The 27,997-nt window shown below is 42.0% G+C and overlaps 1 protein-coding gene across 1 annotated transcript in view; it reads right to left on the bottom strand.

Annotated features, from left to right (window-relative positions):
* SLC6A20 (solute carrier family 6 member 20) overlaps positions 1-27,301 on the bottom strand; it is a 32,196-nt gene extending 4,895 nt beyond the window's left edge. Inside the window, exons 1-8 of the mRNA XM_019537188.1 lie at positions 27,111-27,301; positions 19,908-20,048; positions 17,133-17,224; positions 15,497-15,724; positions 8,960-9,070; positions 7,664-7,905; positions 3,240-3,402; positions 814-1,018 (exon numbers count right to left, since the gene is read on the bottom strand). Of these exons, the coding sequence (XP_019392733.1) occupies positions 814-1,018; positions 3,240-3,402; positions 7,664-7,905; positions 8,960-9,070; positions 15,497-15,724; positions 17,133-17,224; positions 19,908-20,048; positions 27,111-27,231 (1,303 nt within the window). The 5' untranslated portion in view covers positions 27,232-27,301. The remainder of the gene's footprint in view (positions 1-813; positions 1,019-3,239; positions 3,403-7,663; positions 7,906-8,959; positions 9,071-15,496; positions 15,725-17,132; positions 17,225-19,907; positions 20,049-27,110) is intronic.
* Between the last annotated feature and the right edge of the window lie 696 nt (positions 27,302-27,997).

Here is a 27,997-nt window from a genome sequence, read left to right as displayed (position 1 = left end):
AGGAGTACCTTGAATCTAACCAGGTTGCAAACCTCTGGCTTAGGCAAATCAGTTTGAAGTTCATTCTGCTAATCATATTGATCAGTCTGCCTCCATACGTCATGAATCTCTGCATGAAACATAATGATCTCTGCAGGGCTTAAAGATCTACTCTTGACAAGTACTGTTTAAGAGCACAGTGTTACTGCTGTTTTCAAAAGCAATACAAGATTTAAGAGAACATATGACTTCTAACAATTTTTGAGAAACTTCAAGCACCATTCTGGAAAGTGAGCAAGAACTGCACCAGCATGTGAAACATGCACTTCGGAAGTTGTACCTCATGTAATGGACAGAGATGCGGGGATGGAGAGCCTTTCAGTGCCTGAGCCTGCAAGGGGCTGACTACCTTCCATTCCTCTGTGTCCATGGAAGTCATGTTCACTGAGAACTTTGTGCTGTGGGCTTCCACATCTCTGTGATTATGTATTCAACTCTTACCCAGCCTAAGCTTCTACCCTGTGCGGGTAGAAACACTTCATTCCATCCAGGAAGAGCACACACCAACTGCAAATGCTTTCTCCACCTGGCTAAGGGTTTTTCATAGTTTCATAGACATCAGGGCTGGAAGGGACCTCGGGAGATCATCGAGTCCAGCCCCCTGCCCAAAGGGCAAGAAGTCAGCTGGGGTCATAGCTTTTTAAACCCAAAAGCTTGCTAAGAATTTTTTTTCCAATTAAATATTTAAGTTGGTTTAATAAAAGATATCAGATTCACCCAAAGAACCTTATCTGACCTTCTACAGGCATATTTTGGAATGTGGAGGCATCTTACCTGAAATGACTTCTTTGGGTAAGTGGGTGGAAAGGAACTTGCTATCTGTCAAAGGAGTGAGGATAGCTGCAGTGTTTCCCAGCATGCTCCCAATGCCCAGCATCAGAAGCATAAAAAAATACAGCACTGAATACAGCTGAGACACCTCCATGTTCTTAATTGCTTCCGAATAAACTATAAATGCCAGTCCGGTTCCCTGGACAGCCTGCCAGTGGTAAGAAAGACACAGCATTGACAAAAGAATGATCAATTATTCAGCCAATAGTCCTGTTTATGTTCACTGATTAGTAGAAGTTAAAATACACAAGTAGACAAAAGAGTATGAACCAGATAGGAAAATAATAGCCTTAATGCCTAGCTCTGGTACTAACACTTTTAAACAAACAATAAATGAAAACCTGGCTGAGTCAAGACCAGATTTTGCTACTCTTACTTGTGGTAAGCAGTACATTTCTCTTCATGAAGTCCCAAGAGAAGCACTCAGTTAAGTCCTACTCAAGCTTGCTAAGGGCCATCAGAATCTAGTCCTTAATAATGACTGATGTTTCGCATATTGAGCTAACTTTGATCGTTGTTGGCCTCTTAATTGTGCAGAATTAGCAAAGTCTACCACACTACCAAGAAAAATAATTGAATCAAATTCTGTGATCCTTACTCATGCAAGTAATCTAAAGTAACACGTGTAAATCATAGCTCAACTTGGATTTAGAAACTTAAGTAATTCCACTGACGTCCTGCATTACTTCAAGTGTAGAAGAGGTAGCCCAGTAGCTTCAAGGGGCCTCCTAGCCTGTGTAAGAACTATTTGCGTGATTAATCATTGCAAGATTTATGCTAACAAAACAACTGGTGCTAACAAACATTGACAATAACAACAATACTTGGCAAGTTTTATGTTGAAATTTTTGGACAGACATTAACATTCTCGAACACCGCCATGAGGTAGTTGTTCCCGGTTTTACAGATCAGTTTAGGCAGAAGTGTCAAGACATCACATGCAGTGTAGTCAGACATGGGTTCAGAAATATGTCATGCTTTTCTGCAGGCAACATGGCAATGCTCTGAATAACCAATAACTAATATTCAACTAATAGTAATATTAAAAATAATATTTTGATATAATAGTAATAACCAAACTAACCAATAACTGTCCTAGTTAGGCATCAACCACACGCCCTACCAATGTCTCAAAATTCATTGACATGCATAATAATGTTCACTACTTATAACACTAATGGTGCTAGTTGGTTTAGTGAAAAGCTAGGGGCAGACTGGAGTGTATTTGCTCCACAAGATCCTCTTGTTTAGCTAAGAGTTTGCTCCCTTGGCCAGTGGAAAGCCGATGCTTCACAGTATAGGGTGATAGCATGGCCAAGTCCTCCAGCACCCCAGGGTAGACTGTTCTCTGGCAAAGCAAGTTCTTAGGGCACTGTTTTTCTCTTCTGCATAACTTGCCTTGTAGATGTGAAGCAGATCACATGGTGTGACAATTTCCATCTAGCAACATTACTATCTGCCAGAGGTATGAATTAATTAGCTCCCTGGGACTAGGTGGGAAAGGATGGTAAGGGAAGAAGCCCTGTTATAGTATTTCTTCCATCCTGCCCACTCTTTTAGAAAAGTTCAGTGTCTCGGGACCAACTTGGAGATGATCATATATTGGTTTTAGATGTCTTCACCTTTATGGCTGGTTCCCACAATTCACTCATCATTTAGACCATCTATTAAATTCAAAGAGTATGCCCACATTTAAAATTTACGGGGGGCTTACCATAGCAGATTGGTGTGCCATTTTTTCAATCCATCAGAGAGGTGTCGGTAGACCTTAAAATATGTTAGTACAACCTACATAGGACAAGGGCTTCATGTGTGTAGGCAAGGTGTCATAGGAATGGCTGGAAATGAGAAAAGGATTTTTTTTTACTTAAACTGTTCCAGCCAGGCGTGTGGGAAAGTCTGTACTTTTCATTCATTTGTTTTCCCAACCTAGTCATAGAGTGTATTTCCTGGGTGCATAACAGCCTTTGGTAAGGCATAGTGTATAAACTGCCCTTCCCTTGGAGTTCTTGTAGGATCTGAGCCAAAATTCCCTATCTGTTCCCTTCTTACCCCAGAATAGTGGTTGCTGTCTTATACTGTAACAAGTTATGACGTTATGACAGTCAAACCTAGCCTTTTCTGCTAATAGCTATATGTGTATGTATCCCAAAATATAGAAACATCCTCCTCTAAAGCCTGCAGTCTGTTGCCTGTTCTAATGCCTGTTCACATTATCTAAATGCACCATGTATCATCACGCTGAAGTCATCTACCTAAGAGTAATTTCTCATTCTTTCTCCTTCTTTAGACTTTACCATAGTTCTGACTAGAAAAAAGGAAACAGAACAAAAAAAAAATCCATGCTGTTACATAAAGCAACAAGTTACCGTGTCTAGTTCAGCTTCCAAACTGCAGTTTTTAATCTGTGGTAGTAATTTTACATATTCATTTGGGTAGTTAGCCATGAGCTGCTCTTTCATATGGTTGAGATTGTCTGCAGTTAAAAATCCTTCTTCCAGATCGAAAGCATTCGTTAACAGTAGGATCACCCTGTAAAGCCAAGATAATACAGTTTCTTTATATGTGTGCTAGAAGAGATGTCCTAGAAGAATTCAGTAGTGGAATCGGAAGCGTAGCGGCTACAGTTTCATTTAAATTAGGAAGACTACTCCATTGTAGCGCACAAAGACAGGAAGGCTCTTACAGAGGTATTGTTGTGTTTACTCTAAACAGGCCAAATGTAACTTAAAAGTACATTTGTGAATTGGAAGGAGAGAAAACTAACTCTTGGATGTCTTTGAAATGTATTCAGTTTGAATCAACCAGAAGTTTTTGGGCTGATACCAGAATTGCTGGGAGGAATTCAATGGCTTACTGCATGCAGCAATTCAGACTAGATGATGATAATGGACCCCTCTAGCCTTAAACAGTTTTGTACACATATGATGTGTCTAGATGAGACTAATTCTACTACGCATTAGCGTGGCAGGAAAAACCCACACTAGTGCACTAACACACAGTAGAATTAGTGCCAATTAGTACCTCTACTTACAGGTACTAAACTCAATACTTTGTAATTATGGCACATTAGTTAACATATAGACATGCCCATATGCAACAAATTCGTTATTCCTATTTTATGCTTAGCTCTGTTCTTTCCATGTTCAAAAGTAATTGCTGTGTCTTAGGCTGGGCTGGATCCTCAGCAGGGTTTTCCTCATGGTACTGTGGTATCTATTGCTTCAGAGAATCTATCCCTCGGTTCTTTTTTTTCATATCTTTTAAGATTAATTTCCTATAGCAACTATTAATGTGCTTTTCTGATAAAGGAGATGCATGGGAAGTTGGTGTGGCTTCTGGTGTGATCCATAATAATAAAGTACAGACCCAAGCTAAAATAGTGCCTGGTCACTGGAAACTTGAATGCACTCAACAATTCTTGTTTAGGGTCTGGTCCTGCAACATCCAAAGCATCTTTTGTTAGGCGTGGAGTACCCCCAAGTATTAAATAGTGGTCAAGTCAGCCTAGATCCCAGCAGATAGTGCTCTGCACTTGAGGAGCATCATAAAGCTGGAGAAACGCATACTTAAAACGTTGGAGAAAATCAGTCTTCTTGGTTTAAATGCACACCATTCTCGGTTGGACTAAAAAAGTCACTGTATTATAACTATGGAAATGACAAATCAAATTGGCATACAAGGTTCAAATCTTGGGGTTTGGAATTCAGTTCTGAGATCAAGTTTACAGCATTTCTCATGCCCCCCAAGTTTCATCTATCAGCTGTATCTCCTCCAGGAGGTTTATAACACAAGAACAAAATTCATCTGCTTACCCCAAGAAGTAGGTGAATTTTATTTCACTGTATACCACAGCAGGGAAAAAAAAGAATGGAAGTTCTGCTTCTGTAGTCTTTTTAGTGGGGGCTAGATCAGGGGTGGGCAAAATGTGGCCTGGGGGCCAGCCCACGAGGCACCCCCCAAAATTAGGAAAATTAATATTTATCTGCCCCTGGCTGCCTGTCATACGTCCCTCAATGGCTTGCCAAAACTCAGTAAGCAGCCCTCCACCTAAAATAATTGCCCATCCCGGGCTAGATATAGCTGTAGCTGTACTTCCTATCATCAGACTGAAGGTGGCATGCAGTGGCAAGATATTTAATGGTAAGAAAGAATCCAGATTTAATTACTGTAGGTGGTGAGAGCAGGTGTTTTTGAAGACAAGAAACTCTAAATCCTCAGAGGACAGAAGTCAAGATGGTAATTTTTTTCAACCAGGTGGTACACCATGTACATCTGGCAAGCTTGTGTCTAGAGCTATGACGCTGAAAATCTTGCATTTGTGGTTTGAGTCTATCAAATGAGCTGTGAAGATAATTCATAGCTGCTGAACTAAGTGCCAGATCTGAGCCTGGCATTGGATAGTTACTGGGACAAGTACTCAGATTTGTGCTCGCAACTGAAAGGTGGCAGCATGTTGACAGAGTTGTAACATAACACTTAAAGTTGTAAACTGCACCTACAAAATAAAGGCCTGCAAAACTGGACACTTTGCATTTTCTAAACTTCCTGCTTTGCATCTCAAACCTTCTATGTTTGTAAGATTGTTGCCTCTGTTTTGATTCAGGGGTTTGTGATGGAAGAGGGGAATGTGCCTTTCTGAACTACCAGACTTTTTCCAGTTGTGAGGAGATTTTAACAGAAATGGCAATGATAAAGCTCTTCCTTAGTTTTCTAGCGTGCTGCTTAGCCATTCCATTCCTGGTATTACACCTATCATTACACAAAATCAGTGTTGTGATGCCAAATACAGTCAGCAGGAATCCACCTCCATTCTGCCACATGCATTAGACTTCAAAACTTGACTCACTGGAGGTAGGAAGACGTTATCCATTTTCACTGCAACATTAAACCAGAGGGTCTCACTACAACATAGTTGAATTTGGCATAATGGACAGACCCTAAGGAGGTCCTTACTGCTGAGCTAAACTCTTGTACTTCTAGATTAAGTACAGTCAAAAAGCCCAAGGCTGAATCAATTCAGTCTTTGCAAGTTAGTCTAAGCGGGAGAGATTAAACTGAGAAACAATTGGACATGCATTTACTTTTGATTCAGGAAATGCAGCCACATGCCTGCTCAGGCCAGAGGCTGGAGGGAGCTAGAGCATGCCTCTGACATGTAGCCAGCATAGGCTTTGTGCTCACTTCCTCTTCCTGCTGCCCCTGAGGTCTCTGAGATTTGCAGTCCAGACTCACAGCAGTAAGAATCTGCAGGGTTGCCTATCACTTCCTCTTCCTGCTTCCAGGTGCCTCTACAATTTGTAGTCCACAGTCATAACCAACAGTAAATTTGAGCAGAGGAAGGGGTGTTTAACCCCCATCCCTGGCCCCAGACTCTAGCTGGGGTTTGCCTGTGGGGGGGGGAGGGAAAGTGGGGGCAGTGCCTGCCCCCACATCAATCCTTCCATGTTGGAACAGACAGCCCAGCCCAGGGCTGGAAAGCATGCTGGGGACTGTGATTTAATTTAAACCAGATAGAGCTTTAACATGGTTATACAGATGTTTGTGGGTACCACTTACATTGTGATGTTGAACAGTGTTGAAACAAGTTGAGGGAACAATGCCTTGGGACCTGGTCAATGAACTTGCTTATAAGTGCATGTGAGCCTCTGAACTCGTGTGTCAGCCTGTAAAACTGGCGGACTGAAAAGCTCCAACCTGGGCTTTGATTTCATAGATGTTAGGGCTGGAAGGGACTTCGGCAGATCTTTGATTCCAGCCCCTCTGCCCCAGGGGCAGGAAGTCAGCAGGGGGTCATAGGATCCCAGCAGGATAAACAAACCAATGTCTCTTGAAGACGTTCAAAGTAGGTGCTTGAACCACCTCTGATGGCAGTCTATTCCAGGCCTTGGGGGTTCAGATAGTAAAGAAGTTCTTCCTTATGTCCAGCCTGAAATGGTCACGGAGGAGTTTGTGCCCATTCAACCTTGTCATCCTTTGGGGCGCTCTGGTGAACAGACGTTCCCCCAGATCCTGGTGAACACTCCTTATAAACTTATAGGCAGCCACCAGATCACCCCTGAGCCTGCACTTTTCCAGGCTGAAAGTCCCGTAGCTCTCAGCCGCTCATCACAAGGTCCGTTTTCCTGACCTCTGATCATGTGTGCGGCTCTCCTCTGGACTCTCTCAAGCTTCTCCACATCCTTTTTAAATTGTGGAGCCCAAAACTGGACTCAGTACTCCAGCTGTGGCCTTATCAAGGCTGAGTACAACGGGAGAATGACATCCCAGGATTTGCTTGAGAAGCAGCTATGGATGCAAGCTTGCTTAACTAGCTGCAGCATCACATTGATGGCTCATGTGCAATCATGACCCCCAAATCCCTTTCGTCCATAATGCTAGCCAGCAAAGCACTGCCGAGACCATAAGCATGCTGTGGGTTTTTCTTCCCAAGGTGGAGCACCTTGCATTTTTCAGTGTTAAACACCATCAGGTTCTCATCTGCCCATTTCCTGAGCCTGTCAAGGTCAGCCTGGATCACCCGCCTATCCTCAGGTGTGGATGCTTTACCCTAAAGTTTGGTGTGGTCAGCAAACTTGGCCAGTCCACTTCTATTAACCTTATTGAGTCATAGAAGGACAGAGCGTGCCATTCCTTTTATCTTGAATGTTATTAGTTTCAATATCTGCTGCAGTTCAGCAGTTATTTTTTGGCATGTGAGGACCTGCATTTCAAAGCTGCTATTTTGGTTCATTTTCCCTCTTTTCTTCTATGTAAGATCTAAGGGTGAAAAATTAGTGAAAGGGTTTCTTACTTGTTCAGGCAGTTTTCATAATTGAATGTTGCCTTAAAGCCATAGATGGAGAAAGTCACAATACTGGCAAATACTGATGTGGTGCTGTTAATCAGAGAGACAATTATGGCGTGTCTCTCACAATTGTTGTTTGGCTCATTGTAGCTGGCGAAAGCTATCAGGCTTCCAAAACCAAGACCAAGTGAGAAAAAAATCTGAGTAGCTGCATTAATCCAGGCCTTTGGGTTTGCTAGTTGCTCTAACTGTAAAACAAAAGAGTGAGAACTGTCTGATTAACACAGAAGTGGCCTTGTGCTCATTTGTGGTCCATCCAATGCTCTCTCACTGTAATATCTATGGCAAGGAGTAACATCTAAGCATCAAGTAGGGAGAAATCTGGCTTATGTTGGCTGATTTTGCTTTCCACCATTTATTCTTGCAGCTTTTATTAAAATTAATGTAAATTTAACCTGTTGAAGTATGGAAGGATTTGTTTATGTGTATGGAGGCATCTCGAAGGTTGAATGTTTCAAGGATAAATAAAATGGGTTATTTTTATGCAAGGCCAATTCTTTGTTGGAGTAGATGGGTTAAAATACCTGTTTTTAAATGGAAGCACGGCCATCTACACTAGCAGATAGAATTCGGCCTATAAAATGTTCAGCAGTGTTTGTGATCTTGCGGTGAAATATAATCTTTTTTATAAACCAAAGGATTAGGTTAAATATATGCCATATATAAACATATGCCCTATATGGCAGGAGATTAAGCCATGTTCGTTTGTTACATAACTCTGCTGAATTCAGGAATTAATTTTGTTTAGTGGTACTACTCACTTTATGAATATAATACACCTTAAGTTTGATGCTTCTTTCTCTGGATGAAGAAACTAAAAACACAAGAGTGATGTGTACCGGTGTATTCTCAGGAGTCTAGGTTAGTGATTCTCAACCAAGGTGATGCAAAATATTATTACTGTTAGGGGTGTAAATACCTGCAAAATTCACAAGATAAACCCAGATATTTCAAATAGGAAACCATAGAGTCAAACATTTTGAATTGTGGTCTTTTTGATATTTTGCAACAGAAGAATTGTTCTTTTTTTTCCATAGGAAAAACACAAGTGAAAGTTAAGAGCCAGCATTTTCTGAGAGGTGCCTTGAGTCTAAAAAGGTCAAGAGCCACTGGTTTAGATGCATGTAATATGAGCCCCAAATTACTGTTATGAAGATGTTATGGAAAAGAAAAAAGTTATATAAGAAACAATGCAGATATAACCACAGAATTTTGTTAAGATTTCAATGTATATTTTTGTACCTTTGGTGTAAACATATAAACCAGTCCATTCACAGCTCCATGTAGTGTTAGTGCTTTAATTAAGTAGATGAGGAGGACAAGATAGGGCAAAGAAGCTGTTAGGTAAACAACCTGAAAAAAAAGGGTAAATTAATTAGAAAGCTGAGATACATGGCTATTGCCAGGACCATTTCTTGTAAAACTGAAAACATTACTAATGTAGCTACAGACAAAGTGAAATTGCATGAGACTATATCAATCCTCATCCTCCAGGGCTTAAAAGGATTAGGAGCAGGGGTCAGGAAGAAATTTCTATTCTGGAATAGTATTGTAGCACTAGGTGTTACAGTATCAGACCATATCTTGACCAGGGGAACATGGCCTAATCTGGTCATTTTATTATATATGCTGTTGGGGGTTTTGTTCTTTTTTCCTGTATAAAACAGTAGTAAAGTCCTATTTTCTCTCTTATATCTAAATGGGTGCTTTCAGGTCAAATGTGGCTTCACAAAAAATGAGCTTTTATTTAATATCCTTGGTATTATTTTCACAATTTTAATTTTTGTAATTATACAGGAGTTTAAAACAACATTTTAAAGCAACAACAGTAGCAAACTTTTTTCTGCAGTGTTTGCAACCTAAACTTTTGCTAGATTAACTAAACAAAACTGAAATTAATCAAGTTTCACGCCTGTTCTGAGAGAAATCTGACAAATATAAAACAACTGCTGCTTCAGTAAAAAGCAAATTAAATTTTTTCAAGCTCGTATTGATAGCTTATTTCTAACTGAGGCAAGGAAATCTTTTTTACAGGCACAACGTTTCACATTTACAGTGTTTATAAATTGACACCCTGTTTCAATTTTCTGACTTCAGTTTCAACTTTACAATGCCTAATCTGATGCCACACCACTTTACAACGTTTAATCTGATGCCACACTATGTCAGCGAACAAGTTTGCTGCGTTGCCCATCTCCTTAGAGAACATCTGTCCAAACTTCTTTGGACGCTTTCTTTAAGAAAGCAGACAACACCCCAGAAAAACCTGCAGCCAAGACTCCTGAGAAGACTCCAGCCAAGAGCCCTTCAAAAAGTCCAGCAAAATCACCTCAAAGAAGTCCTTCCAAATAAATATGATTGCTATTTACAGTATAAATACATTAATGTAGCTATATCGATTACTCATCTATAATTGACTAAGTATAAAATTCTGGGTTATTTTTGGTGAAAATAGAGTATTGGGCCTTGGTTCAGGAACCAATCCCCCATTTATAACATTGTTTCCAATGGGAGAATTGGTTCAGAGTTACAACATTTCGATTTAAGGCATGGTTTCAGGAACCAATTGTGTCTGAGGACTGCCTGTATATCCTTTCTGTTACCTTTTAATAGGCCATGAGTCAAGCTGTATCTTTTAACCTAATGCTAATATACTTTAAATCAGGCTTGTCCAACATATGGCCCGTGGGCTGCTATGTGGTGCTAAGACATTTTCTGAGGCCCGTGGTGCTGCGATGGGAAACAAAAGTAAACACTGTTTACTTTCATTCCAACCCCTTGTCCCTCCCCCAGTCCCTCAGCAGCTTCCTAATGGCTGCCAAAGGACTGGGGAAGGGACAAGGTTCCCACATGCAATGCATCAGCTTGATGTTGCCAATGCGGTGCATGTGGGAAGAGGAGTAGCCATGTGCCGCTCGGGACAGGATGAGCCCAGCCAGAGCAGCAGGGGCTGAGCTGCACTTCCCCTACCTGTGCTGGTCAGTTCCGAGTGGCACATGGCTCTGCTGCCGCCTCTGCTGGCGGGTGCCGACCTGGGCGGGTCTGTCCCATCTGGGTCAGCACTGGCCAGGAAAAGTGGCATGCAGCTGAAGCTGGTTTCCCACGAGCTGCTGGGGACAGGAGGAGCCCGGCCAGGTCCGCACTGGCCAGCAGAAGTGGCGGTGGAGCCATGTGCTGCTAGGGACAGGACGGGATGAACCTGGCCGGAGCGGCAGGGGCTGAGCTGGATTTTCCCCCTGCTTGCATCGGTCATACCCGAGCGACACATGGCTCCACTGCCACTTCTGCTGGCCGGTGCAGACCCGGCCGGCCTCCTCCCATCCCCAGTAGCACGTGGGAAGCCGGCTTCAGCTACATGCTGCTCTGGATGGGACAGACCCGCCCGGGTCAGCACCAGCCAGCAGAAGTGGTGGCGGAGCCATGTACTGCTCAGGACTGACCGGCACAGGTAGGGGGAATGTGCAGCTGAGTCCCTGCTGCTCCAGCTGGGCTCATCCTGAGGTTCATTTCATGTTTGTAAAATGCTTGGAGAGCCCCACATAGATGCACTGCATAGAAATGCAAAATATATTTTGACTTATTTGGTTGGCACCTTGAGCTGAGATTTTCAAAGCTGAGTCAAAAGGCCAACTTCCATTACAATGAAAGGGATTTAGAGACCTCCAAATCTTTTATGACAACTTTGTAACATGTCCATCTACCCCTTTTTGCAAATCTCAGCCATAGTTTGGAAGCTCAGCCAAAGAACATAAGAGCTTCTGAACATAAGAGCATAAAAAGTGCCATGCTTGGTCAGCCCCACAGTCCATCTAGCTCAGTATCCTGTCCCAAACAGTGGCAGAGGTGGATGCTATAGAGGGAGAGTTTTGAACTGGTTAGACCCATTTCATTGTCACTTCCTGCAACTTCATTGGTGTCAAAGGTCACATGACATCACTTCCTGATGTGATACCACTTCCTGTGAGGTCTCTGAATATGGTTCGCCGGCCCACTGGGTGATAAAAAGTTCATGATCTGGCTTCACATTCAAAAAGGTTGGACACCCCCTGCTTTAAATGGAAACAAACCAAAAAAGATGATCTAATTGATTTGTCTCTGGATTTATTCACATGGTTATTCCAAAATTGATATATAAATGCTACTATAGAAAAAATAAGATAGCCCAGTCTAACTTAGTTCACCCGAGGAGGTGCTCTACAAAGATAAGGCTAACCCATGAGCGATGTAACCAAACATCTGTACACTTTTGGAGCGTAGCCAGGAAAGTCCAGCTGTTGGCCCCCACCCTGGGACTCTGCTTTTCCTACCCTTCCTCCCCCACTCCCACTCTGTCCAGGCCATTTTTAGCCCTCTGGCCTACCCAGCCCTACACAGACAACCCCTCCTGCAGTCCCAACAACCCCCTGTATGACACACTAGCTCCCTTCCCTACCCCAGTTTACATCACATTCCTGGCACAGCTCCTGGCACCAATGAATGTGTGCACAAGTGGGACCTGATCTATAATTGCATGATTTAAAGTAAGTCACATGACCGTAGATTGGGTCCTGGGAATCTCTGTATGTGCCCTAAAGATCTGAGGAAGTTCACAGAGTGAAAGCTCCTGGAAGTGACACTACACTCTGGAGCATGGACTGCCCCTTTGTGTTTGTACTGAGCCTACCACAATGAAGCCCCAATTTGCTTGAAGCCTATAGCTGTCTCTATGATGTCAGTCATACTTAATAGTCCAGGCTGGGAGTGAATCTTTCTTTGCCCATACCAGTAGGGCCTGGGGTACTGATTCATTGGAAATTTGAATGGCTGCAAGGAAAGTTAATTCATGCCTTAGAGCCAGATTGTACAGCCCTTCTCTATCCTGATAGGTAGCCACTCTCACGAGTTGCACTATTGAGATCAAATGGGACCTTCCATGTCCACATTCATCAGCACAAAGAATGATTCTACATTTTGTCCTTAGCTTTCTGTTTCTCAAACTCAGTATAGCTCCAAACCAGGAACTGAGCTTACAGGCTGAGTTATTACAGAGCACCTTCCACTGCGGTTGACATGAACAGGAATTGTGCAGCCTTACACACCTTTTGGAGTCAGACCCTGTGTCTCTTCACTCCTGTTCCCATTTAAAACCAGTGGCAAAACTCCCAGTAGTTCAGGATTACGCCCTAACTGTCTCCATATTGTAGTATTTGATAAAAGCCTCAATTTCAAAGCTAGCTAAAATCTTTAGAAGCTTTTTTATTTCTGATAAGCAGCTGTGGACTTCTCAATGCTATGCTGGGATGTAACTGGCCTCCCATTAACTGAGCATGTCAGTTAACCAGGAGTCAGGCATTTAGGTCTGTCCTGCTTTTTGTCGGTGTGCCTTGGTCTCTTTCCCCTTTACTAGTAGCTTTTCCAGTAGAAATTTATTGTACTATAAAATAATTACATTTGGTTAGATATTAGGAAAAACTTTCTCACTAATTGGAACACTGGAAAAAGCTACCCAGAGAAGTTGTGGAATCTCCATCCTTGGAGGTTTTTAAGACCCAGTGAAACAAAGCCTTGGCTGGGAATATATAGTTGGGGATGCTCCTGCTTTGAGCACAGGGTTGGACTAGACTTCCTGAAGTCCCTTCCAACTCTAATTTTCTATGATTAGCTTCAAATTAGTTATCTGATAGTCCTTTGCCCATTATATGATTTCACTATTATTTGTCTAATTAAAACATACACTCAGTTTCTTCTAAATTCAGATAATATATCATTTTCACAGTCACAGAAAATTGACAGAGTAGGCTGTGTACTTAATGTCTTCCACAATGTGCCAACTTAAGCAAGCTTAATAGGCTGGCTGTATTTTAGTCTGTCGGGTGCCTATGTGCTTTTTGAATGTGATTTGCCAACATAAACCTGGTCTTTCTTCTTCAGACAGGTTCAGAACTTTTGATGTTGTCTCATTTTAAATGAGGGGGAAAGGTCGTGGGATACCATTTTGTAAATTCACAGATTAACACCTTCACCAAAAGATAGCACCTCTACCAAGAGTTCTGATTGCTTTTGCCTGCAGACCAACACGGCTACAGCCTGTATCCCTGAAACATGGGAAATAAGAAATTAGCCATTTTGAAATGAAACTTCATAATTTAGAAAAAGGAGGCAAAATCTGACACCTTGAAACCTGAAAGCTGACCCCCCTCCTCCAAATTTCATGCCAAATTTGCTTGCTCACAGAGCAGCTTTAACACAAGAGAAATTCCTTGCTCAGCAGAGCCTTCTATCACCAATCCTGCAAAATATGAAACGTCATAACAAGAAAGAAGCATAATTCAATGTTCTCCTTCCCATCAGATAGCTTCAAGGTATACAGATGGCTCCAACTTTTACCTGAGCCTAATTGCATAAAATGAACTTTTCTAACCAGGAGATCTTATACTACCTTTCAGCTTTCCTGAGAAATATGAATTTTCATGGGAGAAATTTTACAATCTTTGCACTCTCCTATGGCTTAAGAAGGGCATGTGTGCTTGAAAGCTTGTAAAGAATGAATTTTTTTTTTGCAACTATCTAGTTGGTTTAATAGAAGATATCACCTCTACCAAGAGTTCTGATTGCAGATTAACATCAGACATATTTCTTTCCCATGTGCAGTGCAGCCCCGTGGTTGTAAGCTGATGCACCTCCAAGTTCTCCTTAGAAAATCCATCATCGCAGTGTTATTCCAAGAGGCCCTGGATTATTCTCCCATGTGCAGCTTCAGAACTGCCACATTGGTATTGATTGTATTTATTTCTAATAGCAAACGGCTGATCTGCTTTCTGTGGCATTGCTCTGTCATTTACCCTGCCTCTTTCTGATCTGATTGTATCTGATTCCCTAATCAAACAAAGCCATTGACTATCCTACACCCTGCAACAGAGTTGAAAACAGAAACAGTATTAGAGCGTGCTGTCTAAGAGGAAAATGAGTAAAGTGGCCAATACACTGGAGAGATGCTCACCTTTTATGCTACTTGCTGTATAACTGACCATGTGCTGATGCTACTGTAGCTAAAAGGAATTTCCTTTTTGTGCAAGTGGTAGTGCTCTGTGTTATGGAGTCTAATAGTCCCATGTCTTATATATGCAATATGTTTGTTCACTGTACTTTGGGAACAATGCATAGATGCATTACATAGATCACTCTTGGAACCATAAGGTGACCACAGAGATGACACAACCCACATTCTCTTTATATTCAAGCCATTTGATGCTTTACAGCTATGACCAATGCCTTTAAATGCCAGTGAACATACAGTATGATTCTGTAGCCACAGTTCTTCATATTAAATGACCCTGTATCCACAAACAGTGGTCACACTGTGTTCCCTTGGTTAAGAGGAATTAAAACCAGCCAAGTGTAAAAAGCCTGTTGGAGGTTGTTTCTGGTGGGGCAGGACGGGGAGGAAGAATTCCAGTTACCATCAGTTAAACCAGTGGGGGTCAGCCTTTCAAGCAGGGGTAAATTAGCCCCACACTCTCTCTGAGTGCCACTCTTATCCCCTTCCTCTGCCTTACTAGCTACTCTGCTTTCTACTTCCTGCCCTGCGCTCCCTAGCCAATCTGCTGCTCTGCTTTCTGCTTCTTGCCGTATATGCTGCCTTGCTGCCTGGCTCCTCTCTGATCTAGTGTGTGCCACACACAAAGGCTGCCTGTACTGCTTGTGGCACTCATGTCACTAGTTGGCCACCCCAAGTTAAAGCATCATTAGGACTTGAAGAAATCAAATGTAACTGTGAATCAACAATTACAATCCTCTTACCTTGCCTGTAGACTCTGTTCCTCTTAGAATACATAGATAGACTGTCAGCCAAGCCAGGATCAGGCACACGGCTTGCTCCCACTGGATACTCCCATTCTCCTCAATGGATGGTGAAATGTTTAGGGTTTTCCTGTACCAGAAATACTGAGTAGATGATGCCTTCTCACATTCTTCAATGTAAGCAGTGTGATTGCTGTTCAGTGGACAAGCAGCCCATGGCAAGGGATTCTTTGGGAGTAAAACAAATGCAAACATTAAATGCAAGGCATGGTATAAGGCTCCAATGAGGGCTTAGGGAAGAGAAAAAGCATCAGGGAAACTGACAGTATGAAAGTGGCAGGGACTTGCTGGGCTGCTGGTGTAAGGGGTCTTGGGACAGCTCTTTCTCCCCCATGGGGATTGCCACTGACCTCTTAACATCTAAGGGGTAGGCAACTCCCGGCATGCAAAGGCATTTTGCTTGACACAGGCATCTTGGGGTGGACGGCAGGGAGGAGGCCAGAGCGGCGCTGCCACAACAAGGGTTGGGTCCTTCGCAACTCCCCTACTATCCGCTCCTGGCACACCAACATCTTACAAGCTGAGCTTGTGGGTGTTTTTGGCACTCTGCCTAAAACATTGCCGACCCCTGAATAGGAAGAAGCCAACTGCATGCTGTGATTGTGCTCTTTTCTGTTCTTTCAATCAAGTCATACCACCAGTGGACTAAGTCATGGAAGCAAAGACTAAAGCAATGGTCTCCAAACTTTTTTGATTGCGTATCCCTATCAGTAAAAAATTTTTGAGCACGCACCCCCAATATATGTATATTTATATAAATATAAATATAAATATAAATAGAAGTGCTAATATTTTCTTCCTGCATCCCCTGGGGTGTGCGCACCCCACTTTGGAGACCACTGGACAAAAGGACTGGTCCCATTCTGTGCAAATCCCCATGAATGTTAATGTCTTTCAGTCTAGCTAAAACAACACTTTTTTCTGAGCTAGTTTCTGCTCCTATACAATGATGATCTTATATTTTTCTTGTAGCATTATGAGGTATTTCAGAAGCAAAGTGGGCTCAGTGCCAACGGCCTGTGGAAAAAAAAGCTGGCAAGCTGATGTCTAAGTTTGGAGTCATCAGGTTATAAAGATTTATTAAGAAACTCTGGCAGTGAAACTTGACTCCTTAAAATTAATGCTGAGAGATAACTCATAATGGAAAGTTTTTATTTGCCTGTTGTTGAAAAAGATGTTAAACAAAGGTCTCAGAAAACAATATCCTCCTTTGAAAATATGGTTAGTTGAAAGGGTTTGGCTTCTAACAATCATTAACCAGTCAAGGCTTCTGAAGATAACAGAGGATGGCCGCCTGACTAGGTCCAGAAGTCCCTACGTCTGTGGGTGACTCAAACAAATATCCTTTAGATGGGATCATTCAATAATGCTGATTCTTGGTTCACTGCACTAGTATTTCTTTGGTGGGCCCATTTATGTCATCAGTATTTAAACTTCTGTTTGCCCACTGCAAATTCTCCCCTGATGCCCAGCAAGCTAACATGGTCTCTCAATTTCAACAACTTTGGGTTTGCCCACTTTGGATGGAAAATGTGCTTTGTTATACATTGACCTATCATCAGAGTACTGTACCCACCTGGAATGAATGGAACAGGTACCAGAAGGCCCAGGCATTTATAACATTATAGTACATGGAGAGGAAAAATGATACCACCACACTGGCAACACCTGAGAATGAGAAATGGCAAAGTCATTGAAATGGCAAACTGTCCAAACACCGGCCTGCAGAACTTAAGAAGGACTCTCTTCTTTGGTCATCACAGCTCTCTCCCAGAGGACCACTGTCTTCACAAGTTAAACATAATCTAAAATGTCAGTAAAAGGGAAATGGGAGACTTTTGGCAGTCTGAAAGCCCAGTAGCCCATATAGACAGAATCTAATTCAAAGCTAGAGAAAGTGGCAGTACTTCAGGGAAAAGAGACCATATTAAGCCATGGTTAGATGTTCGCACTGCAAAAAAAAAGTAGTGTTCTAATGACAAGAGGACAAAAATGTGCCAGCCTAGACATCTGGCTGAAGTGGAGCAAAGGGTTAATAACATCTGCGCTCATTCGATTCCTCTTTTTTTCACTCGGAACACTATTTACCCCATGAAACAGTTACCAGTGTTATGGGAGTGGAAGGAATGCCATTCGAGCCAATCCTGAAAAGTCCTATACTCTCTGTAAAGTAGGAAATTTTCTCAAAACATTTCAGTCTTTGCTAATGCCAAAGTTATACTTGTTTTAAGTTGTACTTGTTTTACCAATGTTTGGAGCTCTAAGCCAGGAGAGCTTCTGGCTACCATCTTCTATGATTCTATGATTAGTTTGAAAGTAATTATCTGACAGTCCTTAGCCCACTATATAACTTCACTAATATTTCTCTAATTAAGACATACACTCAGCTTTTAAAATCAGATCATACATCATTTTCACTATTAGTAATATACATTGGCAATATGCATTGGTAATACACTGTTGTGAAACCTTATTCATGGGAGGTTTAATGGTCATGATTTTACAAATACCAGAAGTAACTATCAGCCTACCTACATGAGGGCTCCTAGTATTGCTAACACGGTTTTAGAAAGGGAGGGAAAACTTGGCTTATTCTAGAATGGGCTTCACTACTGGCAGCAGTTTGGGAGCTCCAACTCAGAGGAAATGCAACTGAGACTTCAGTGGGAATCTGGTAGTACAGGTGCAGCACCTGGGACATTTCATACCCCAGAATATATGTCATAGCTACACTATTTGTAAGACTGGTAGTTGTAGAGACCCTGGGTTACCATCTGTTGTACAGTTCTGTACTGCACAGACTTCTAAGAGCTATCAAGCAGAAGGAAAAGCTCTTCTTCCTACATCCAAATCCACCACAAGAAGTCTGCTGATATGGCAGTGCCAACTGACTTTATTTGATATCTGGGAAGACAGCCATCTCTTTCCTCCTCACATGTATTTGCTTATTCATCGTTTTACTGCACATGAAGCATTCCTGTCATTTAAGTTGCTTCTTCCAAGGAAATAAAAGTGCTGGTTTTCAACTTTAGTGCCTCACGATGAAAAATCAAAGCTTTTTTTTAGAAATTGGCAAGTCCCACTAAAGAGATTCCAGTACTTTAAATGAATTGGAGATAATTTGACCTATAAGGTAATTTAAGCTATTCTTATGTAGTTCCATTTCATTGCCAGTTATTGGGTAATGACAGTAGTAAACTACTGCCTTGTTTTATTAATATGTAAATTTTGAGATTGAACTAGACAGATTGCTGACAGTGGGGTTAAAATGCATGTTCAGAAATCTGGATTATATTCTTGCCTTGGCCAGAAGCATTCTGGGCTAGATCTTCTTCTACCTAATGGGTTTCTAAGTGGCATTTCTTTAGGTACCTTATGTTATCTTGCTCCATTCTCAAGTCCCTGAGATAGTAGATCAGCTTCTGCAACACACAGGTTAGGCTTCAGCGCAAGTCACAAAAGACAGGAAAGAAGAGAAGAAGGATCCACCCATCTTTTGCAATAACAGTTTTTCAGGAACTCTAGCTGGCCGGGATAAGGTCCCATTTATCTGTGTAAGTACCACTTACACTTCTAATAGGTGGAATAGCAGCTGACCCTCTGAGCTTCCCTCTGTAAAATGGAGACAATTCCTCTCTGGCATTAAGTCATTAATGATTGTAACATACTTCTGACCCTCAGACAGAAGGTAGTATAGAGGTTGGGAGAAGTCATTTGCAGCTTTGCTATGCATCACCATCTTACAACCTGCGACAGTGACATGGAAGGAGGTGGTTGTAAAGTTGTATTCTGACAGGAACAAAGTGCAACAGGAAACAAAATACTCTTTCAGATATGACGGCCACTCTCAGTTCCTTGTAGATTGCTCTGTGACTGCTCTTTCTGGAAGGCCATGCCCTTAATTCTAGTCCTGCCGTAACCCGCTGTGAGACACCAGACAAGTAATATGTATTAATGTACCATTTAGAAACCCTGGTTAGCAATATCTGTCTACTTTGCAGGAGAGTTTTGAAACTTAATTATTTGATATTTGCAAATTATTTTAGGTTTTCAATACCTCTGGCTGTTATATGTGGGCCAAAATTCTAATGGTCATGATCTATACTCTGAACAACACTAAAGTTCATTGCAGGTGCTTTAACAGAACCCAGTTCCCTGGCAGAAAAAAAACAAGTAACCATCTCTTTGAGTCAAAAAATCTCATCTCCTTTTCCTGGTCAATGCATATTGCACATGCCCTCTAATAACCTCATAAATACCAACTTTTCTGCTCCAAAAAATTACCAGAATCACCAGTGTTCACCTGGGAGTTAAAAATAACCCTGTGTCTTGGCATGAATGAAAAACCTACCGACTCCACTGAGGTAGGGACTTATTGTTTTCCATGCGCCAATGCTCCCTTGACGCATATGCTGTCCTACTGCCAGCTCCAGGAATAACAAAGGCATCCCTTCCACAATTAACATGATGAGATAAGGAATTAAAAAGCCACCTGCAGGAGAGACAAAAGGTGTTTAACAAGCTGGAAGGATAAGCAGTATAATACTGTTAAGAATCAAAACAACAGTTTTAAAATTTCCAGTCTTCCTACTAACGATATGCCCAGACATGTATTCACACCCATATGCATCTTTATATGCACATCCTGTTACCACTGCATGCACTTCCATGGACTTGTGCATACCTAGGTACAAACTTATTCCAGTAGTCAAAGTGAAAGGAACTACTGGTGTTCATCCAGCATGAGTTTTGACACATCTTCTGTCCCCAGGCACTACCTACATGGCAACTCTCAGGGCAGGTCTATTCCAGTTGAGATTACACAATTTAAAATGGCTGGATTAAGTCCTATCAACTGCAGCAGTGGCATGAAGATTGCATACATGATTGTCTTGACCAAATCCTAAAAGGATGATTGTCTCATAATGAGGTTATCTTAGCTTCACTTTATCCCCCAATTCATCTCAATAGTGATGCCAGTCAGCAGAAAGAGAAGAGGGTCCTAAAAGTGTAATGTGTATGCCAACCATGAAAGAACAGCTGAGCTCCAGCTGTAGCTGTCTCTGTGCACAGCTGCCATCTGGAAATGCAACGCACACAGTTGTTGAGGTCAAGCAAGATGGTTACAACACAGCACTGCCGAGCCTTGTTCTATGGAATTTTTACTGACATTTGGCAATGCTGTGATTTCTTTTGTAAAAATTTCCTACTCTAGACCTGGTCAAAGGAGAGTGTCCAAGGAGTTTGTTTTGAGCAATGTACAAGACTAGAACTGTTAAAGGGTAACTAATTGTTGTCCAAGCTGTTAAAGCATAATGGAAGGGGGAAGACGGAAGGGGAAAGGTTTAATTCACATTAATTTTCCTTAACAGGACCACAATGTTCAGTATGGGAGGGAGTAAAGAACAAACCTCAAAGGTCCTATCCAAGTTATAAGTACTAGGGCTGTGCGAAACAGCACCATTCCATTTCGACTTGCGTTTCATTTAAACAGAACAGCATTTAGTTTCAAATTTCGATTCAAAACTGCTTTCCATTTTGTTTCGTCAAAACAGTTTCATTGTTTCGCTGCTGTTTCGATATTTCACCCATAGGCTATAATGGGAAAGCTGGAAACAGCCTATAACTTTGTCATTTCTGGCCTGATTTGGATGAAACTTGCAGGAATAGTAGCCCCTTCTGAGGACATAAAGCTTGCTAAGTGTCCAGGAGATAGGTATAGGGGTTTCAGGGAAACTGCGCATCAAAGTCTTGAAAGCAAAAAAACTCATGTCACGTGTAAGTGTTAAGCCACAGCAGGGTCAAAACTGCAGGCATGCCAGCTCCTCCTGAGGCAACGAAGCCTGCCAAGTTTCAAAGAGGTAGGTGCAGGGGCTTGGGAGAAACTGCACCTCAAGCTACGGACAAGCCAAACTTGTGACATGGGTGCTTGTGGGACTGTCTGTCTTAGGGCAGAGGGGGGTGAAAACTGCAGGCCTGCTAGGCCCTGCTGCGGCCATGAAGCCTGCTAGCTGTCAAGGAGATCGGTGCAGGGGGAGTCTGGGTTCTGGGGCCCTGCACCTCTAGCTGCTGACAGGTAAAACTTGTGATGTGTGTGCATGACACTGTGCGTGTGTGTGTGTGTATTAAGGTACACCCTCACTCAACTGACACCAAGGCAGAAAGCAGAGCAGTTCAAGCCATGCTGCCTTTTATGCATTTTTTTCCATCCCTCCCCCAGATCCTTGGAAGAGACCTCAGGGATGGAGGACAGTCACTGGCCAGATACGCAGTCAATAATGAGAGCAGTCCTTCCCCCCCCAGCCCACTTTCCCTCCTAGTCCCCCTCCCTCTCCTTACTCTGTAGTTTCTGTTTCCCTGCAGGCAAGCCCAGCTTGAGCTTCGAAACTCAAAACATTTTGAAAATTTCAAAATGTTTCAACTTGCCTCCTTTCATTTCGAGGCTGTTGCGAACCTCTCCGTTTCATTTTGATTTTGCTGTTTCAAGCTCGAAACAAGTTGAAACAGCACTGAAACGAAACTGCCAGTGAAATTTCACACAGCCCTAAGAAGTACGAAGGGGTTTCCTAGCTAGGTTGACACCTTAATCTGACCTGGTTAAACCCCTACTCCCCCCTCCCACCCAAGGTAGTTCCTTAGCTGGTGTGAATTGGTATAACTCCTTCAAAGTGCATACATCAGCTGAGGATTTGTCCCCCAGCGGAGCTGCACACACATTACAGCTCTTTTCCCCCTCATAATCCATCAGTAGCCTAAATTGCCAAATCCACACCTATCACAGCACTTTTTAGTGGTTCTGCCTTCTGAGGGTATCAAGGTGGTTATCCTATAATGTCTTAGTAGAGGACAGACAGAGAATGTGCATAAAAAGCAACACCCAACAGCACATGGGAAAAATAGAGGGCAGGAGAACTGACTGAGCCACTCTGCGTGTGTGTGCATGGGGAAGGGAGGTCTGGAGTATAAAACAAAATAAAGTGAAGTGGCCTGTACTCCTCAAGTTAGCATACCATGTCTCTGCAAATGGGCTTATTTTGTCAGATGGCAATAGATGAAGTAATTTCATAATACAAGTCATGAACAGCATTGAAAATTGAAGGAAGGCTCTTGGCATCACAGGTGGGGGCAGTGGAGATACAGCTCTGACAAGCATTTATCAGATTCTGATGGAGTTTTTTTCCTTGCTATCTCAGGGTATGTGTTAAATGAAAGCTGTAGGAAGAGCTCTGCAGTGGACAGCATGCTGAATTTGGGAGAGATGGAAGAAGTGAATTCTGGCAACAGGTACTATTTTATGCTTTCTGGAGTAGTTTCCATGGAGGCCAGAAGGTAGGGCTTTGATAGGCCATGGTGTGGGGAAGTATATAGGCATAATTTGTAGTCATTAGGCTTCATGATTTTGGCACAGTACTTGTGTGGAGGAACAGGTAGCCCTTTCTAGTTCATAAAGATTTACAATGGTAGAAACTGATAAGAGAAACTGAGCAAGGTAATTTTATTCCAATAAAATACCTGATATTTGAGTTTAAGTGTCTTTTAGAACATCTCTGCAGAGACAGACTGTCTATACTGGAGAGCTGACTGCATACAGTTTGTAAGTTTGTAAGTGTATTCTGGCATTTATTTTCAGGCATGAAGACCTCACCCTTTGATGCATTTGCTTTTTTTTTTAGAATCCAGTGGGAACTGCACATCACCTCACTAATATACTTCATTTTAGGTATGTAGACAACTCCAACCACTGTAGTATCTACTGCTATGATGAGATTAGATGAAAAACCCACAGAAATAAATGAAGATTTCTACTGATCTTTGGGAGCTGTGGACCAAGCCTTGATGGTACATCAAAGCTAATCCATTCATAAAAGAGGCCTTCCACTCCCCAGAATTGATAGCCACCATGAGCAAGCCACAGCAGAGGAGAAGAACTTCCTGGGTACACAGAGTTGGAGGAAAAGTCTATGGTCTTCCTCGGGGATTTTCCTCTTTTTGTATCATTTATGCTTAGTGAAAAGGAAGACATCTTATCCTCATGAAAACTATGTTATTGGACTAATGATCCCATCCATCAAGGGCATTCTGAGCAAAGACAAACCATTTGCCGGAATCGGTTTAACAGAGTAAGACTCGTTTGCTGAATGCCTTTTTACCAGCAGTCATGCATTGTGGTAACCAAATTCTCAGAGCTGCTGAGCACCCACAGCAGCCATTAAAGTTGATCAGAGATGCAAAAGCTCAGCTCCCTTGCCTTTTACCTCCTCAGCTGGAGATGAGCCAGCAGCAGGAAAATGCCCATAGCTGTATGAGCTGCTCACCAGCAAAGTTCCAGCAACACATCTGAGAACCTAATCCGAGGAAAGAGAGGCACACACTACTGCCATGCTGAGATATGCCATGCTCACCCACCGGGGATCAGCATGGATCTGCCTTGTACCATGCAGACAGAATAGGTCTCTCCTTGCCACAGATCAAGAGAGAGACAGCCAGATCTTGTTCCTTTCATAGAGTGAAAGAGGGGAAGGAATGGTAAGATTCTCTGTCGTGGAAAGTCAATATTGTCAACACTGCTGTGAGTACTTGAACCGGCAGGGTGTGACTGTGATTTTCTTTGGGAAAAAGCCCCTGCCCTTGACTTTGAGAGCACTTCAGAAAGACCTGCTGACTAAATGAAAAAACAGATTTTGTGAAGCCTTTCCCAGATTCCCTTTTACAGCAAGCCAAAATATTTACGTAAACATCTGTTATTTGAAATTTAATCCCCAGTATTAACATTCCTCACAATGGGTTCTGCTCAGTACTGAAAATGAATGCAATCTGCACAGTAATGGAGGCCAAAGGAGCCAGAGCAAATGCTGAGCAATAATCCGTTTTATACAGAGAATTAATTTTCTACCTCCTGGCTGTGGTGTTATTAACAACCCCTTTGTTTGTTAGTTGTTAGATAACTGCCCAGTTTGCAAAGGAGTTATCAGAGACCTAATGGATCTTGTATACTCAGTGGAGGCTGTCACAGGAGCTCTGCAGTAATGGCATCTGGATGGGTCCTTTGGCAAAATCCCTTTTTCACCATCCCCACTTCACTATAACTGGAGCAGCAGTTTGCCATATTAAAACTCCATAAAATAATTGGGAGCTTTCATTCTGCTTCACTATTCTCTAGAGAAGATGCTCACTCAGGAATCCAGATCCAAAACTTTCTCGGCTTTGGTCGTGCTTGGAATGGATCCAGACTTTGCAATCAGTCCCTCTCTTCATAATAGACCCTAGGTCCAAACACCTCATGAACACTTCATTTCCAGGCTCAGATCCCAGCCCAATTTTCATCTGATGTCAGTGATGCTACCATCACATGAGCACTGGCCTCCTGTGTTTTGGGCCTCTCTCATTCTGCAAGAGTGTCACAATGCCCATGTTTACTATAAGCAGATTCCAGTGCATCTTTAACTTTATCTACGTAATTGTACATGTGTTGTGGCCTGCATAAGTAAACTTTGAACACAGAGAGACTGGCAGAATTGAGACAGGTCCCATTACTGCATATTTAACACTTCTTAGTTTTGAACCATGGTCTTACTGTCTTTTTAAATATTTGCCTCTTTTCTGAACTAATGATCTAGTCCAAGTGGTTTAAAATGCATTAGACTGTCACATAATGCTATTTTAGAAACACTTTTTCAATTCTTTAAAGTTAATAGGCAGTTTCACCTGGATATAATTTTAAACACTGAAAAATAATAATGCCAGTCCTGAGAATAACTGACCAGCTCCTTATTCTTTGTGGTTTAGTTCAGGAGGAGGGGAAGAAGTAACAAATGAGTTAATGAGAGGAAAGATAACAGGTTTTAAAGTATATAAGGATTTTCTCTTTACTATTGTCAGTGATAAGAGCATTTAGATTGAATTCTGTTCAGAACAAGGACTGACTTTCCTTTTGTATAGCATGGAGTTGCAAGCATGAGCTAGGTGCTGTATAACAATGCAGTATCTATTGGCCAGCTCTAGTTAGGTTCCTAGTACCAGGCTGGAGTTTTTTCATTAAACAAAGGTACATACTTTATAGCCCTTTCTAGTTCATAAAGATTTACAATGGTAGAAACTGATAAGAGAAACTGAGCAAGGTAATTTTGTTCCAATAAAATACCTGATATTTGAGTTTAAGTGTCTTTTAGAACATGTCTGCAGAGACAGACTGTCTATACTGAGAGCTGACTGCATACAGTTTGTAAGTGTATTCTGGCATTTATTTTCAGGCATGAAGACCTCACCCTTTGATGCATTTGCTTTTTTTTTAAGAATCCAGTGGGAACTGCGCATCACCTCACTAATATACTTCATTTTAGGTATGTAGACAGCTCCAACCACTGTAGTATCTACTGCTATGATGAGATTAGATGAAAAACCCACAGAAATAAATGAAGATTTCTACTGATCTTTGGGAGTTGTGGACCAAGCCTTGATGGCACATCAAAGCTAATCCACTTATAAATGGGTATTATGCAGTCACAGACATTATCAGCACACATTCACAACTAGGTAAAAATGGGCTTCAAACTTAGGGCTAAAAAATATTAAAGATCTATACACAGTTTTTTTTCTCCTGGGAAGAAAAAAAAAGGGTGAAAGAACTATAGGGGACAGATAGTATCACATTACTTAATGCACATGTGAGAGGAACACCGATGCCATAGTGATGGATGGAGCATAAGGATGTGAATAGAAGTAGACTGTTTTAGAAACCTTATGAGGGTTCTTTAAAGGTGGTCATTTCCACAAGGTAACCGCTTATTAGAAGTGGCTGTTACGGATTTTCTCTAGTTAACTTTCTAGAAGATTTTTTTATTTATAAGGGTATAAAAAAAAAAAAAGGCATTGGGTGCATCTGTAAATGGGGTCTTTCTATAGTTTGGAGAGGGTAAGAAAATTGCAAAGAGAATTCGTTTTGGGCTGAGACCAATTTAAACTACATTTTCAGCCCAAAGCCTCTTGTGAGGTTTTCAGCTGTAGCGCTCCTGTTGACCAAATAGTTTCAGCCAGCTTCTAGGTAATTTTCAAGCCTAAATATAGTCTTTCTAATATGAGGATTTATATAGCAGAAATGCATTCATGATAGCAGCTTGACTATCTATTAGTAATCCCTTAATTAAATCAATGTAAATAGCCACTCTTTCTTTAGCTTTTTTTTTTAAATCCCACCTTTAAACCTATAAGGCAAACGCACTGGCTTCCAATACCCTAAAAGCAATTCAGGAAGGGGTGGATGGGAGAACTCAGTCCCATGGAAACCTGTTCCCATTTAGAAAGTGTTGTTCTTCCTTCTGGAAGGAGTGATTTGGTATTAGGATAGCGTCTTCAACATGACATTGAAGACCTGCTCATGTATTTTATATCTTTTGCCTCGATAAGATAAAGACCTTCCTTCAACTCCTCTTTGAGTATGGAAACCTGGTAGATGGGTACTGTGCTGTCGTGGGCAATATGTTCTGGTTTAAAATTGTTTAACATGCTAGTGCTGCGCCCATTTGGGGGGAAATCAAGAAACAGAAACCACACTTACCTCCTCCGTACATCTGACATAAATACGGAAACCTCCAGACATTTCCCAGCCCCACTGCATAAGAAATGCAGGCGAAAACAAACTGTAAGGGATTGTCCCACAATGGTCGGGATTTCTCCATTTCATTTGCAGGCACAGATTTCAGCAGAGAGTTCCTGACTTCACTCCTTCAGGTTCTCTTCAAGCCCTGCCCAAGACTCAGTGCCAATCTAACTCGGGGGGGAGTACACTTGCCAATTCCTATCAAGCTTTTTAATTACTAATCTTATTAACAGGCACATAGTGCAGTAGGAATGCTGGTAAATAGATTATAGGCACACACAAAGAGCTATAAAACAGGCACTTGGGGTGAATAGCTACCCCATTTTTGACTTGCGTTTCTGGCAAGGATGTGAATACAGGTTTGTTTGCTTGTTTTAAATTTGGCTACTGGGACAGTTAGGTTGCCTATGGCTGAAAAGACTTGGGAAGTTGGGAAATCCTTCTTACATAAAGCTATACCCTGCAATGCATGTGTGATGTGCTTCTGGGAATACTTCCATCAAAGAAACAGTAAGCCAACTTGTGTTCAGTAATTCATGAGAGAGGTATCCACACTGGCAGGATTTGGTTAACTCTCAGCTGCTGTCAGCTTCTGGTGTGGAATTGCACTGAAACCTAGTGCAAGTGCCTGCCCTGGCATAGCTGAGCCTTCCCTCAGGCTTGGTGGCCTACATGCAATAGGTGTGGTAGTCCCGAGGTGCACAGTTATCTGCACCATTGAAGGATTGAACTAGTAAGCTGCTGCAGGGAAACACAACACATCTACTTTGTATGCACTGCACCCTGAATGGATGCAGTATAGCCGTTCTTAATGGGGTACCAGGCATGGATCAGCAGACAGCCCT

The sequence above is a fragment of the Crocodylus porosus genome, unplaced genomic scaffold (genome assembly GCF_001723895.1).
Source record: "Crocodylus porosus isolate Cpor-Errol unplaced genomic scaffold, CroPor_comp1, whole genome shotgun sequence".
NCBI classification, from domain to species: domain Eukaryota; kingdom Metazoa; phylum Chordata; order Crocodylia; family Crocodylidae; genus Crocodylus; species Crocodylus porosus.
The sequence above is the reverse complement of the archived record's forward strand: the minus strand, read 5'-3'. Positions and strand labels throughout refer to the sequence as shown.